The sequence below is a fragment of the Camelus dromedarius genome, chromosome 4 (assembly GCF_036321535.1).
Source record: "Camelus dromedarius isolate mCamDro1 chromosome 4, mCamDro1.pat, whole genome shotgun sequence".
Lineage (NCBI taxonomy): Eukaryota > Metazoa > Chordata > Mammalia > Artiodactyla > Camelidae > Camelus > Camelus dromedarius.
Window position 1 is genome coordinate 79,346,733 of NC_087439.1, and position 15,860 is coordinate 79,362,592.

Here is a 15,860-nt window from a genome sequence, read left to right on the forward strand (position 1 = left end):
GGAGTGGCGGGATTGGAGGGTGTCCAGGGAAGAGATGATCTAGGATCCCAATGCTGGGAAAATACATTTATATACAATCTTAAACTTACTGCAGTTTAAACCCATTTCCTTTTTGTTTTTTTCTTTGAAAACATAACAAATAACTGGTGACTAGTTTTCTGTATCCTAGTTCCTTAAATCAACCCTTAGAAAGCTGCAACATTTCAGCCTTCTTTTTCTCAGATTAACTGAGAACATCCATCTTTTCCCATGGATACTATTTTCCAGCCATCATCAACTAATTGTCAGTCATTTTTTAATATTTTTTTCCCACCACTTTTACAGTATGGTCACAAGACTATTTGCCTCAGAATCATAAATGTAGTTTCCCAGGTAATACAGTGGACCTACTGAATAAGAATCTTTGGAGATGGGACGCCTATCTACAGCAGAATTTGAGAACCACTGCTTTGAAGAATTCCACATCTTTCAATTTGAATGGAAAGATACGGATTGAATTTGACCAATTATCTTTTACCAAGGTCTTTAGCAATTTAGATTAGAGAACATATGATTTATTTCTTAATAAATTATATTTATTCTAATCCCTCCCAATCTCACTTATTCATACTGAAAGGCTATCTTTTAGTTTTGACAGGTATTATTAAAATTACTGAAGCAGTATTTGGCAAGTCAATTTTGAAGTATTTCCTGAATGAAATATGTTAAGAAAAACATGATCTAACAAGTCAATGTCTATTTTTATTCTTTGCCTTTATGGAGAAGTCTTGAACAGCCTGGTTTTTTTTTTTTTCCCCTCTTGATATGAAACATTCTAAAAATGGGAATTTTTTAAAGGAAGAAATGATGACATTTAGCCTCTGTAATCTTTATGGCATCGGTGGGTATCATTGCAGCCTTTCTAAATCTTTCTTTAGAAAAGAACCCAAAGTAGAACTTTGCCTATTTTCTTCTAATTCATTTAATTAAATGTTCTACCTACCTAGAAGCCAAGTGTAAGCTCCTAAATAATTTCTGACATGAGCTAAATTTTACTTCTGATTCATAATGACAGATTATAATCCTATGACAGTTACAGAAAATTAATTAGTTATGAAGAGCAAGAACTCTAGAAATAAAAATGCAGAGGCTGAAAATTGAATTGTAATTTTTTTCACACCATGTGGAACTAGTCAAGTGAAATGAAAGAACTTGGGTCACTAAAATAATATTAAAGAAGCTCTTGACTATACCATTGGTTTATTAAAATAAGTATATATCACATTCTAGCAGTATGAATTACATATAATGCACACAATATTGTAGCTGTGATTACAAACTTGCCCAAAATGCTACTTACTGTCAAGCATGAAACTTGTAAAACTCAAAGATTAGTCCTAATACTTTTGAGTCACTTTAGGTACATATTGAGAAGACGTATTTTGGGCTCTACCCCAGATGGACTGAATCAGTCTCTGGAGGGAAAGTACTGGGAATCTGCATTCACAGCGCTAAACATTTCCAAATTACCAACATCGCTACCATTCTGGCAGGAGTGCCAGCTTCTTCCATATCTGTGGTACCCAGATCCCCCAGTCAGCAGTGCTTCATTCTGTCTTAGAGAAAGACATGTGGTGCTTACCAGAAATCCACAGCTAAAAATCCGCAGGCAATACAGTTGGGCAACTTCTTAAAGAGGCAATGAACTTTGTCCTTTTTCAAACATCTCATTTGGTCTAGAAATGTATGGGCTGGTGTTAAAATCCAGTTTCAATTAATTGTCTTACATCACCTGGGCAAGTTTAATGGTGACCCCAACTACAGCTTTCTCACTTCACTGATCCATTGATGGGCAAATGCTTTCTCTATTTTCTAACAGAAAGATAGAAAACTGGTCTACATAATACCGCAGGAGGTTTTTGAATAGAAAATTCTTCAGGTGTCCTGTTTATATGGGATTTGGTTTTCATTAGGTTTGTTTAATGAATATAGTTCATCTCCTAGAAAGAGGCACACAAATGCTGGTGAATTTAAGAACAAAAGACTGCACTAATCACAGATTTTATTCCCGTTTGCTTCTCATGAGAAGGAAGCAATATTCCATGATGTCAAAGGCTGCCTACCACAAATTTCTTTACTGCAGGAATTTTAAAATATTTAATGAGCTATTCATAAATAATGAACATCTAAGGGAGATAATGTAGTAAGCTGTATTTTCCAAACTATTTGATCTTGAAGTCCTTCCATCTGCCAGTTTTTCTCTGGGGCTAGTGTTCTATGGACTTGCTGCTGAAGGTGTGGTCCTCGCACTACCAGGGAGTTTGTTAGAAATACAGAATCTCAGGGCCGACCCCACACCCACTGAATTACTGGTAATATTCCTTGTTTTGTAGTATACTTTGTCTGATATTAATTTAGCCATTCAACTTTCTTCTGATTGGTGTTTGTATGGCATTATCTTTTCCCATCCTTTACTTTCGAACTGATTTATCTTTATACTTAAGGTGTATTCCTAGTAAATAAACTTTTGCTTATTTATTCAATCTGACAATATCTGCCTTTTAATTTGGGCATTGAGACCATTTGTATTTAATATAATTATTAATGTGGTTGGATTTAGATTTGACGTTTTTTAAGTTGTTTTCTATTTGCCAATTTGTTCTTCATCCTTTTTTCCCCTGTATTCTTGCCTTCTTTTGGATTATTTTATTATTCCCTTCTATCTCCACTATTGGCTTATTAGTTATACCTCTTATTAAAAGATTTTAGTGATTGCTGTAATGTTTACATATACATCTGTAATTTATAACAGTCTAACTTCAAGTACCATTATATCACTTTATGTATAGTGAAAGAACTTTTTGAGAGTATGCTTCCATTTCTTTCTTTTCATTATTTGTGGTACTGTTGTCTTTCATTTTAATTCTACGGATAAGACCCACAGTGCACTGCAACATTTTTGCTTTAGACAAATTATCTTTTAGAGTGATTAAAATAATAAAACTTTTATATTTACTTTCATTTTTATAATTTATAGAGCTATTTATTTCTTTGTGTAGATCCAAATGCTGAAGAACTCCTTAATATTTCTTGTAGTGAAAGTCTGCTGGAAATGAAAAAAAAAAGCTTCATTTGCCTTCCATTTTTTTGAAAGATATTGTAAATGGGTATTGAATTCTGGATTACTATTTTTTTTTTCTTCCACCACTTCAAAGATGTCACTCCATTATCTTCTGGCTTACATGGTTTCTGACAAGAAGTGTGATGTAAATTTTATCTCTCTGTTTGCAGTGTTTCATTTTTCTCTGGCTGTCTTCAAGATTTTCTGTTTCTCTTCAGTTTTCATTAATTTAGGAACATTCTCAGCTTTATGTCTTAACTATTTCCCCTGCTTCATCCTTCCTCTCCCTTCTGGGACTCCAATTATGTCGGTTAAACCACTTGATATTGGCTCACAGATCTTGGATGACCTGCTATCTATCTACCTATCTATCTATCTATCTACCTATCTATCTATCTATCATCTATCATCTATCTATCTATTTGTTCTTTCCTTGTGTTTCTGTATGGGTAGATAATTTCTATTTACCCATATTCAAGTTCACTAGTAATTCTTTCTTTCCTCAGCTACTTCCAGGCTTCTGATAAGCCCACTGAAGAAATTCTTCAATTCTAGTAATGTGCTTTTAGTTTCTAGCACTTCCATTTGACATTTTTAATTGTTTACATCTCTTTGCTGAAACTTCCTATATGTTCTCACATGTCCATCTTTCCACTAGATCCTTTATTAATTGTAGTCCAACATGTGGGTCATTTTTGAATCTGATTCTGTTGATTTCTTTAGCTTTTTGATAATGGATTTTCCCCCCTGCTTGTTTGGGTGTCTGATAATTTTTGATCGAATGGATATTATGAAAAAACAGTAAAGACTAAGGAAAGTAATAGTTATACCCAGAAATGGGCATGCAAATCCTGCCTTTATCTGTGGTGTGTCTTGAGGAGAGAGGGTTTCCCAGCAGCTGCCAACCTCTACTTTGTGTCATGTCAAGACACTGAACCTGAGTGTTTCCTGCTGCTCCCCCGGGGGTGAGAGTTTGTGCTTCTATCTGTCCACTAGAAGCAGGGGTCTTTGCCATGGCTCTGTTGGGGGTGGTATTTTCTGCCCCTCCCTGTGGCTTAAGGTTTTCATATGAAAGGAAAGTTTGGGGAGTTTAGGTGGGATTTTATGATTGTCACCCAATGACAAAACTGTCACTTTCTACGATTCTGTTATCTCTGAAAGAATATTTATTGCTATCCTGTAGAGAGGAATGTAGTGTTTTGATTTAGGTTCTGTACTAAAAAGCTAAAGATATTTATTAAGGATATGCTACATGAAGAGCACTTTAAATATTAATTTAATACACTGCTTCCTGTTCTTTTATTTCTCTACCCGATACAGCTGTAGGAAAACACACTTGTTACTCAAGAATATACCTGTTTCTTTTAGACACGTTTCATAGTGCCATTCAAAATTAAACAAGATCAAAATGAGTATGATTAAGGAAAAAACCGTTATGCAAGAGGCAAGTGCAAACCTCACACTGAGATCAGAGGCTCTGCTGTTTCTCTGGAGATAGTCTGCAGGGTCAGACAAGGTGGCAGTTCGAGTAATAACAGTTTCTTTTCAAAACTCACCCCCCTCAAGATTCCCTTGCAGAGAGATTTCTGAACTCGAGTCCTTTACAAGGAGATTTCTGAACTTTCTAAAAGCCATATATGGGTGTGTACATGGCACCAGGGGTTTGAAAGCAATTGGTTAAACTTTACTTTGAAGCCAGGACAAGTCTAGTGAGTTCTACTCAGACCTTTGGGGAAAATGAGGCTAATCTATTTTTAGAGGATGATTTCTGTCACAATTCGGTTCTCTGAAGTACCTTAGCAGAAACCCAAAATTAGAAAAGAGGAAATGATCTTTTGTTCTAGAGAATGTTTAGTATAAAATACCAAATCACATTAATGAGTTTCCAGGGCCTGAGAAGGGTTTGCACTTAAAAAAAAAAAAAAAAGTACAGTATAATAGTATTTAAGACTACAAGTTCTATATCAATTATCAATATTAAAGCCACTCAAGATATTTTTCCAGTTTTATTGATATGATTGACATATAACATTGCGTCAGGGTATAGTATAATGATTTGATAAACGTATAAATTGCAAATATAAGTTTATTTAACATCCATTTCCTCAGCTTTTTTTTTATGATAAGAACTTTTAAGACCTACTCTTACCAACTCTCAAATATACCTTACAGTATTAACTTTAGTCACCATTACATCCCAAGAACTTAAGTTGTCTGTTGCATCTTTTGACCATTTTCACCCAATTCACTCACTCCGCACAGGTTCCCACACCAACCACCAATTAGTTCTCTGTATTTAAAAAAAAAGCTGATTTTAAGGGATATGTTATATTTGTGAGAAAACGTTTTATATCCTCTTTATACTGAAATGTGAAAAGTTACTTCAGCAATGAAACTGCCAATTTGTGATTGCTTGTTACAGACAAAAAGGAAAATGAAAAACAAAAAGGAAAATTAAAGACACGGGCTTCTTATAAAAAGGGGGGTTGCTGAAGAGCCTGCGCCTTCCTGGGGTGTCACTCCCGGGAACTCTGAGGACTGAGCCCTAAAACCCCGCCTGTCGAGGCTCACGGAAGTTCTAGGCACAATTCACGGGGAGGGGCCTCCTCCCCAGACCCTCGCCCGGGCCGCGGAGACTGGTGGGAGGGGCCCCCGGCCTCCAGGGTAAGGCGGGGCGGGGCCCGGACGGGGCGGCGCGGAGGCGGCGGCGGCTGCGGCCCGACTCTTCCTTCTCGGGGGAGGCAGGCCGTCCGCCTCGACGGCGCGCAGGCCTCACCGCCCCCCGGCCTCGTCTGGGCCCCGCGCCGCTTCTGCTCCTCTTGGCTGAGCGCGACCGCCTAGGGCTCGGGCCGCTGCGGGGCCGCCCGGAGCTGACCCCCTGGCGGGATGCGGCCGTGCTGGCTGCTGCTCTGGCTGCCGCCCCTGGCCGCGCCGCCCGCGGGCGCCGTGCGCTGGGAGGAGGAGGCGGCGGCGGCCGCGTTGTCAGGTAACCGCGGGCACGGGCGGCGGGCGCGCGCACGCTCCCCTTCCCCCTCCTTCCCGCTCGGCTCTCCCGACTACCCGGCGGCGGACCGCGCCCTCCCTGCCCGCGCGCCAGGGCCCCGGGCACGGGCGGCGCTTCCCTGCCCAGCGTAGGGCTCCCCCGCAGGCGCGGCCTGCACGCGGGCCAGGCCCAACTTCCCTTCCCGCCGGCTTGGGCTTTCCTGGTCCCTGTGCTGGCGCTTAGACACAAGGATTTCAGGACTAGAAGCAATGGCAAAGTTCTCTCTGGGCCAGTGCCGTCGTTTTACAAAAGCACCGGAAGATAGTCACTGCTACTGATGACCCTAGTCTCCGGACTTTCAAGACAGGGCGTTTGTATACACCAGCTTAGGCTGAAAACCTTATTAGCTCTCGATCTAGCTGTAACTTTGCAGTAAAGACTAGAGAAGGTAAGAGCTTTGGCTCTAGAATTCCACTGAAATTCCCCTGCCCTGACTAGCTCTGTGACCTTGAGTGAGTCGTGTTACTGGTCACGCATAAAACACAGGTGATACTATTTCACAGGATTATTGTGATGTTTAATGTGTGCAGAGTGCCTGGTAGTAGGAATCAAAGGGCAGGTGCTCATAGTGTTGTTAGGGGCTGTCTGTGGAGTGCTCTCAAGATCCTGACACAGCAGGGCAAGTCAGGAGTTCGGACTCCAGAACTGCTACTAATTTGCTATGAGTTTAACATTTCTATTTCATTTCCCCCCCTGTGAAATCCTTTAAATGATTTCCTGGAATCACTGTACACTAACTTCTGTTCATCTCATTGCCCGCCTTTGGTTGCAAGGGAGGCAACCAAGTGTGGTCTTTTAGCTGGGCACAGCTGCTCTCCAGTAGAATCAGGATTCTTTGTCTAAGGATGAAGGCAATTATCAGATTCAGCTGGAGATGCCAACTCATGGGAATCTTGCAATGAGGTATGCTTTGGGAGACTATTCAATACCAGTTTTCATTGAACAGACATTTCTTGTGTTTAGTATGTGCTGGGCAGTGTTAAAAGTGCTTTAATCTGCATTGCCTTATTTAATACCCATAGTAGCCCTTCGGGGTAGGTACCATTTATATACCCATTCTACAGATACAGAAACAAAGGCTTGGTAGTAAGAAATGTAACCAGCATACACTGTTGAAAAAATAAGTCACAGGTATGTCTAGGAAGGAGGGTTTCTGAGCATGGCAACAGCCAGAAAATTTTAAGTAGCCCTGGACCAACATCCAGCACCTTGATTTCTAGATCAGTCATTACATTCAGCCACCCACTTGTAGAATTACCTTGGTCCAGCACATAAATCTTTATGAGCCATAGTTTTCTCCTCAGTAAAATGAAGATGTTCTATAGCTGAATGATCTCCAATATTTTCCTCACCTTTTATTTACCTTAGTGAACCCAATGTTTTTCAGGGTTTTATGTTGCTGCATTTGGTGTTAACACTGTCAACGTCTATATTTTGTTAATCAAATCATATATAAATGCTTCTGTTCTGCCTGATGCAGGATACCCACTGAGTTAATAAGATTCTAGCCCAGAGCCAAGAAAAATGGCAGCTTCTGTAGCCTTATAGCAACACTTGCCGTTCCAGATGGGCTTTACAACTCAAGCATCCAGGATCCAGGATCCTGGAGTGTGCCCATGACACCTCTGGTGTTGGAACCTCTGGACTAGACTAAGTCTGAGAGCCATTGCTGCCCTAAAAGTCTGCAGTTTTATGAGGAACCCTGAGATCAAACAGCTGGTACTTCCTTTTATTAAAAAGGGGGCCCCAACTATAATATGAGAGACTTGGATTAGATTATACTTCCTGTTCTAAAATTCTGTCTTGAGCACACATACCCTTGCATGGAATGGAGAACAGCCAGACTGAGGCCAGCTTTCTGTCACTGTATCTGGAGGAAGGTCAGAGGCAGTTGACACAGGAGTGGCGAGTAGTTGTCTGGCTGAGAGGAAGAGAAACTTCAAGCCAAGAGACATCCATAGTTTGCAACCAGTGAGTGAGGTCCCTAGAATCCATGTGTTGTCCTGAGATGAAGTTCAGGTCATAGCAGTGAATTCCCAGGACTGAACTACAGCAATCAGCCATTCGAAACCACAGCTTTCTGATTCATCTGTGGAGAAGCAAATCAATTCTTGAAGTTAAAATCAGACCCGTATGTGCGTCAGCAGGTGGTATTTTCAGTTTCATTCTCTATGCACGTTCTTGGAGAAATGAAAACCAAGATTGAAATTCAAGCCAGGTTAAAAAAAACAACTGGGGTTAGTAGAGAAGTTACTTTTGTAACATGCTAACTGCTTTGAAAATGAATTTATGAAATAATACCAAGAAAAATCCTTCCTCCCTTTGAACTCTCAGGAGTTAAGATTTGTTGCTTTTTGTATTCTCTCCCTCCCCTTACTTGTCTCAAAACGAAAGCAGTTGTATAGGCCAAATGGAGAAAATGGCAGTCCAATTTAATAAGTGATTTTATTATTCTGTTATAATTTCATCTGAAGATTTTTTTTTCACCATAAGGGCCATGTAAGGTTAAGTTTTCAGAAGGACCATTGCTGAAATATTTTTATGTTGGAGACTGTTTAAGATCTGCTAAGATTTGAAGAATGTCTGTGCTTTTTATTTTTAGTATATTCTGTAAGTAGGTTTAAGTACTACCTGCCCTTTTCTGAAGTTTTGACTGAATATTTTTACCTTCTGTATGACTAAACTATCACTTAAATATATCCTTATACATTTAGGAAAACTAATAAATGACAAAGGTCGTACAAAGGAGTAACTTTGGATTTAATTTATTAGTCAAATCAGGTGATATGCAGCTGTCCCTTTTTTATATATAAGATACCTAGTCCTAACATTAGATTACTGAGTATTTTCAAATTGGTATTTAAAGTGAACTGAGGGATCTCAGTGGTTATGGGAGCCCTGGATTCGAATCGTTTGGTAATGGAAATAATTGTGCTTTGTCTTAGCAGTTTGGGCACAACTGTTTAAAAGCATATTGTTCTCCAGAAGTCAGGTTTATTGAAAGGTTCAGGAGAGCCTGCCAAGGACTGCAGAGTGAAGGAGGGCCTTGCTCCGTCCCTGGCCTTGCTGGGTGGCTGCAGTAAGGTGGGCGCTCAGGGTTGGTCCCTCATTTACTCCTAAGTGCTTGGGAAATGAGGCAGAGAGCCCACGCTTGCAGCCCATGCTCCTGATCTGAATCCGGTTTGAGGAAGCGCATACCTAGGTTATGGGGGCGCCCTCTGGGGAGGAGACGTATTTCAGCTCCAGAGGGGAGCAGTGGCTTTCCCTGGCAGGTAGGGTTCTCTTCTGACCAAATGGTTATTGTGACATTTTTATGAATCCCTAGAAATTCCCTTTCATTTTCTGGATGGCATTGTAAAGGGTTATTGTTGATATTGTGATATATTTGAATTTGCCCACATTTGCCACTAGGAAGTTCCATCCTAACTGAATGAACAAGCAAAGACTGAGGTCACATGAGTAAATGACACCTGCAGACGTGCTGACAGCTTCACGGCCTTCAGTGTCAGGACTTGAACATGTGGTAGAAGTTCAGCTAAGCAGGCTACCTTTTCTATTTCCCACCCTCAGGAGAAGATAGAGGAAATGGAAACTGAACAATGAAATGTCTCTAGACGAAGACTGCTGAAGGGAGGAGACGTCTGGGAAGGACATAACCTTTATAAACAATCTAAGATTAAGAGCTCTGTAGGCTGTAGGCAGTAGGCTGCCCACGGTAGCAGTCTTGACTGTCACAAGTTGCTGTCTTATGCTAGTCCAATGAGCCCATGGCTTAAGATTCACATGAACTCACTTGGAGCTAGGGTTGTGGTTTCTTGTGGCCGTGAGTGTCTGGTTCCAAAGGTAATTAGGGATTCTTGTGTGGGTTGATTGAAATGCATTCACTTCAGGAGCGAGATGATGACTATGGGCAGCCAGGGGACACCAGGAAGTGCTGACTCTTGTCTATAGAATCTCATGTATTGTGTGAATTCAGCATCAAGTTCACCTCAGGGACCAGAGGCCACCCTGCAGAATTCCATGGGGGACCCTGTTTGCAACATGCTTTTCGGTAGTGTTCCTGTAGGTGTCAGTAGTCAAGGCAGCCTATCTCCTCTGTCTGTACTTTCCTTAAATCTGGCTGAAGACCAAGGAGAAATCAGAGCAAGTTTTTTTCTTCTAACTGGGAGGTCCCTTACGCAGAATACCCTGATGTACCGCGTACCAGCAAAATAAAAACGAGCTGACTGCCACCTCTTGCTTCCCCCTGCCTTCCTCTGGTGAGGAGAAAGCAGTGGGCCTTTAATGCAGGGGATATTGAGGGTTTCAGCTCTCGACCTGCCAGTTAAGGATACACTGAGAACGTTGGAGGAGGGTAAAGGGGAGGTGCAGCCTGCAGGTTCTGTCAGTGGGATGGCAATCACAGAGGCTGGACGGGGATCCCGCATCAGGCTGCTTCAAGGGGAGGGCCAGAGCGCACCTCCTCTTCTGGTGTTGTCTGGCACTGGCCAGGCCCTTACAAAGATTGGCCAGGCTTTCACTGGCTCAACCCTGCATGCCCAAATAACCCACCCTTGCTTTCAAATTACAACATGCACACGCACATGCACACACACACAAAACAAAGATTTAAATGCTGGAGATATGGTAATGAATATGCTGTGTCCCTAACTTCTTGGATAGACAGAGTATAAACTAAAACACAGGTAGGTAATATGAAGAGAAAACAAAGCAGAATCAGAAGGAAGCCAGTGAAAGGGGTTGGACTGGGCCATTTTAGACAGTGGGGTCAGGGAAGGCCTCCCCGAGAAAGTGACGTTTGTGCAGACATACATATTGGAAGCAGCAAGATCTGAGGAAAACGAGTTGCAGGTGGAGGAAAGCAGGAACGTGTGAGGTGGGGTGGCTCTGCACCCTGAGGACAGGAGGGTTGCCTTGGCCAGAGAACCCAGGTGGGAGGGCAAGTGGAGGAGGGCAGGTCAGAGGAACCCAGGTCCGGGGAAGGGAGGCTGGGTTTTATGATGGGTCTGATGAAAAGTCATTGGAGGGTTCTGAGCAGGTAAGTGATGTGCCCTCCTGGGTGTTTTTAAAAGATCTACATGTGCTGATTAGGGAACAGGTTGTGGGGGAGAATCACAGGGACGATTCTGGAAGCAGGGAGACCAGCTGGAAGTCTGCTACAGTAATCCAAGTGCAGGAAGGAAGCCTGTGGCCAGGAAAGCAGAGAAGCATTTCCTCCTAAACTGAAACTTTTGCACTTTACCTATATTGCATCATCTTGCTCTTATCTTAAGAGTTACAGGTATCAGATGATTTAGGAGGCTGTCTTAGGACTGAATGGGGAAACAACCCATTTTAAGGTAGCATTTGTTTGCAAAGCTGAGGCCCCGGAGAAGGTGTTTCTCTGGCCACAGCAACCCTCCTGTCCTCAGGGTGCAGAGCCATCCTCGCCTCATGCTTTTCTGCTTTCCTCCACCTGCAGCTTGCTTTCCCCAGATCTCGGCAGAGCTTGCTGCTTCTAATAATGTGTTTGCTCAAATGTCACCTTCTCGGGGAGGCCTTCAGACCACTAATGAAGGTAGCTAACTGTTCTTACGGGCACTGATTCAGCCCTTGAAGTAGTGGCTCCCACTAGGAGAGGGGTCGCAGGAAGGGGCCCCTAGCAGCGAGCGCACGTGTGGTGTTAGGAATAACCCTAAAGAAAGAACAGGCTGAAGTTAAGGTTCTGGTAATGGTCTGGGCTGCAGGGTTCTGCAAACCTTATACCCCACGCTCTTCACTTGTCCCATTGGAGTGTGCGTCCTTCGCAGGGATAGGCGGGGACCCCCAGCACAACGTCCTCAACTCTAGCCACCCAGTTTCACCCTGCTCCTGTGCAGAGAGCGTCGGGGAGGCTATGGGAGGCAGAACATGGGATACCGGGAGGTGAGTCCGGAGCCCTCCTAATGCCACCTCTGCTGCTCACTATCTGGGGGCTCTTCATGTGTGTAGTGTGTTCTCACCGCAGTTGCTCAGGCTCTTCCAGGATCCACACTGCCTCCCTTGACACTCATCTTTTGTACGGCTAGCTGCAGCCCCTTGATGTCCCAGGAGTGCCGTCTCCCTCGTGCAGCCCATGGCTGGGGGCATTTGCATCTCAGATATACCCAAGAAGGCAGCCCAGCATCCGTTGCTTTCTGTGTTAACGCTGTTCTGCTTTTCGCTCTTGTGTGTAGACAGACCATGCAGGAATGCACTTTTGATTTTTGTATCCTGTGTTCAACAGAGAGCCTCTAGAGCTTCTGTCTTATGCCTTTTTAAGACCAGCCTCTTAACCTGAATTCTTGTATCTGCACCCCAGACTCTCAAACTCTGCAAATTTGTTGGTATATTTTAAAACATATGCATTTCCTCACAATATTGAGTAAAGATTAAATGAGTCATAGCGTCACAGTGGGCGATGCTGGATACTTGTGTAACTTCCCTGCTTTGTGCAGCCGCCCAAGAACCCTGACTTCTACGCAGTTGTATTTTAGGAGGTTTGGGCATTCACAGTGTCTGTCTTCACTTCTCTCTAGCTTAAGCATGGAAACAGCTAGGGATGTTAGCCAGGACCAGGACCTATCTGGGCTTATGCAATGTTATTCCCTAAATGGATATAATTGTTAACTAACTAGTTATTAGTGGTTACCCAATCCCTCCCCAACTTTGGTGTAGCAGGTTGTTCTAACTTCATTTCTGATTTTTCCGGAGAAACAGCTGACCACACTCTCCTTAGAGGAATCTGGTTGAGCATAAGGCCCATTTCTCTGTGTGCCCATAAACATTCCCTGTTCCTGTTTCATATTTGGCAGACGTAGTGATGACACCCTCTCCTAGATCCAGAAGAATATATGACTTTTATCTCACTTTATTTTAAATTCAAATAAAGCAGAATAAAATAAACTCCATTACTTCATAATGTTCTCATGACACTTACTACATTTTCCGTCTGTAATGCAGCACCTGTCTTCTCTTTTTCTCTCTCTGTTATATTGTGTTGTGTTGTATTATGTATTACATATTTTTTTATATATTACATAGAACACACACGTATGTACGTACTACATCTGTTTCCAGCCGAACTTGTCCTGTGCTGCAGACCTAGCCATCTTCCCCGGTCCCACCAACCAAAACCCAGTGTGTCCAGAATTGAAATCACCCCCATTTCCCTGCACATGCATACTTCTCCAGTATTGCTCATCTGGGAAAAGGGCCTCACCATCTCCCCACTCACCAGAGCCTTCACACCATCTTCTTGCTCTCCTCTCTCATGAATCCAGTCTTGAGTGTCGGCTATACTTCCTAAGTGCTCTTTAATCTGTTCTCCCTCCTACTTAGTTCATTCCTTGCTTAGGTTGCTTTGGGAGCCTTCTTCACGGCTCTTCTGCTTGCAGTCTTCCCTGCTAATATTTCACGTGGCTCATAGAATGCTCTTCCTGAGACATGACTGTGTTCCTGTCGCTTCCTGATTGAGCTGGCTATTCTCTGTTTGTTCCTGATGAGCCGTTCTCTGCCCTTCTCTCCCCTGCTCAGCTCCAGGAAGCTGACCTCTGTGGGCATCTTTGCCCTCTGGCTTCCCTTAGGGTTTGGCCCGTGAGAGGCACTGATCGGGGCAGGAGAGAGCTTCTGCTAGAGCCTGGCAGGATTGCATTCCCTTAGACTCCTGTCTTGCCACCTCCAGTAGCTCCACTAACAAGGGGTCCTCCCCTTGCCATTTCAGGCCTAGGGGTGTGGAAGGCTTTCTGCTGCATTGTCGTTAATGCCTTAACCTGCCCACATCTTCCCTGGACTCTTTGCAGTTAAATCCCTTTGAGAAGATGTGGCGTATTTATACAATGGAATACTATTCAGCCATAAAAACCGACAACATAACGCCATTTGCAGCAACATGGATGTTCCTGGAGAATGTCATTCTAAGTGAAGTAAGCCAGAAAGAGAAAGAAAAATACCATATGAGATCGCTCATATGTGGAGTCTAAAAAAACAAAACATAAATACAAAACAGAAACAGACTCAGAGACATAGAATACAAACTTGTGGTTGCCAAGGGGGCGGGGGGTGGGAAGGACAGACTGGGATTTCAAAAACAAGATTATACTGTATAGCACAGGGAAATAGATACAAGATCTTGTGGTAGCTCACAGAGAAAAAAAATGACAATAAATATATATATGTTCATGTATAACTGAAAAATTGTGCTCTACACTGGAATTTGACACAACGTTGTAAAATGACAGTAACTAAATAAAAAAATGTTTAAAAAAATGAAAATGAAAAATAAACCCCTCTGAGTGTCAGCAGTTTCCTTCTGAGCCTTTAGACTTACCTGTAATCCTTCAGTGCTCTGCTTTCAGCATGAAGTTCTTCACGCTCCTTAGTGTAGTAGTAACCTCTCTAGCTGCACGTGTTGCAGTGTCCTCGTGTATTCCCTACACTCCATCCTCATAAATGGCTGATCCACTTCCACGAGTTCCCTCATCTCCCAAGTTCTGTACGCACTTGCCACCCCTACCCCCTGACTCTGTCTCAGTGCCCCTGACTGTCCTTCAGTGCATCACTCATGTTTCCTGTTTCCTGGGAGCTGCCCTCAGTTCTTGCCTCTGCTCCAGGACTGAAGTGCCTGTGCTCTGTGCTCCTACAGCTCCTCCATACATCCTAAGAGTATTGATACTGGGCTGTAGTTTTTTTGTCTGTCTCCTGCTAGGTTGGAAAGACTGAAGAGCTATAATTACTATGCAGAAGAATTTTACTGGTCATAGAATGTAAGAACAGCTATCATTATCCCTGTGAACAAAGGAGAAAGAAGATAAGATTCTGAGCAATTACATATTAGGAAATATATTCCCTTTTTCATTTTTCAGTTCCAAGGTGTAAAGCTTTGAAGGAAAAGGATTTAATTAAAACTTTTGAGTCAAACTGTTACTGCTACAATCAAAATTCCCAAATGAAATGGAAGTATATATGGTCAACTGTGCAGGTAAGAGCCTATGTTTAAATTATGTCTTGAGAACAGAGAGTTAAGATGTACTACTTCAAGAGCAGAAAGCAGCTTTTGTTTGATAAGAGCTATGCGTCAGTGTGGAGGCTGACCGGGCAATCACACACAGAGGTTCAGGGGGAGGGCTGGGTGGGAGGGACTTTAACTCTCCACACGCTTCATAAGCCCTTCTCCAACCTTTCCAAAGAAATGCACTGAGTGCAGTATGCTTGCTGTTTAGACACAACTCAAGACAACATGTTCTCGCCTGCTTTCCAAAATAATTGCTATCTCAAACCCTTCCATATAGAAATTCTGGTTACTTCTGATCCCAGGTATGGCCAAGATAGTAGTCATTCTCAATAGCCTAGCACTTTCCTTCATTCAACATTTAATAAATATTTATTGAACACCTACTAAGTGCCAGGAACTCTTCTAGGCTCTTAGGATACATCAGGGAACAAAACAAATCCCTGCTCCTGTGATGTTTGTACTCTTGGGAATGAGGGCTAGAGTTAAGCCATAAATGTAAAAGAGAAGGAAATTATAAAACTAGTGAGTGCTATGAAAAAGGAGAATGTGGAGTAAGACAGGTGAATGAGGGGAGTAAGGGCAAGCTGCAGTGTTAAAGAGAGTGGTCAGGGCAGTTCTCATTGAAAAGGTGCCATTTGAGTAAGATTTCAGTGAAGTGAGTTACCCAGCAAGGTGTTTGGGGAGAGTGTTCTCAGCTGAGGGAAGAG

General features: G+C 42.7%; 1 protein-coding gene across 3 annotated transcripts in view; it reads left to right on the top strand.

The window, feature by feature from the left end:
* Positions 1-5,837: 5,837 nt before the first annotated feature.
* Positions 5,838-15,860, top strand: part of NEMP2 (nuclear envelope integral membrane protein 2) — a 41,841-nt gene continuing 31,818 nt past the window's right edge. For 2 of the 3 annotated variants that reach the window (XR_010380686.1, XM_031452119.2), the window contains exons 1-2: positions 5,838-6,086; positions 15,005-15,120. Coding sequence is in view for 2 of the 3 variants with exons in the window: in XM_031452119.2 (XP_031307979.2) it covers positions 5,987-6,086; positions 15,005-15,120 (216 nt within the window). In the remaining variant the exon portion in view is untranslated. Of the gene's footprint in view, positions 6,087-11,944; positions 12,048-15,004; positions 15,121-15,860 lie in introns of those variants that run through there. The other variant, XM_064485145.1, reaches the window with a different exon arrangement.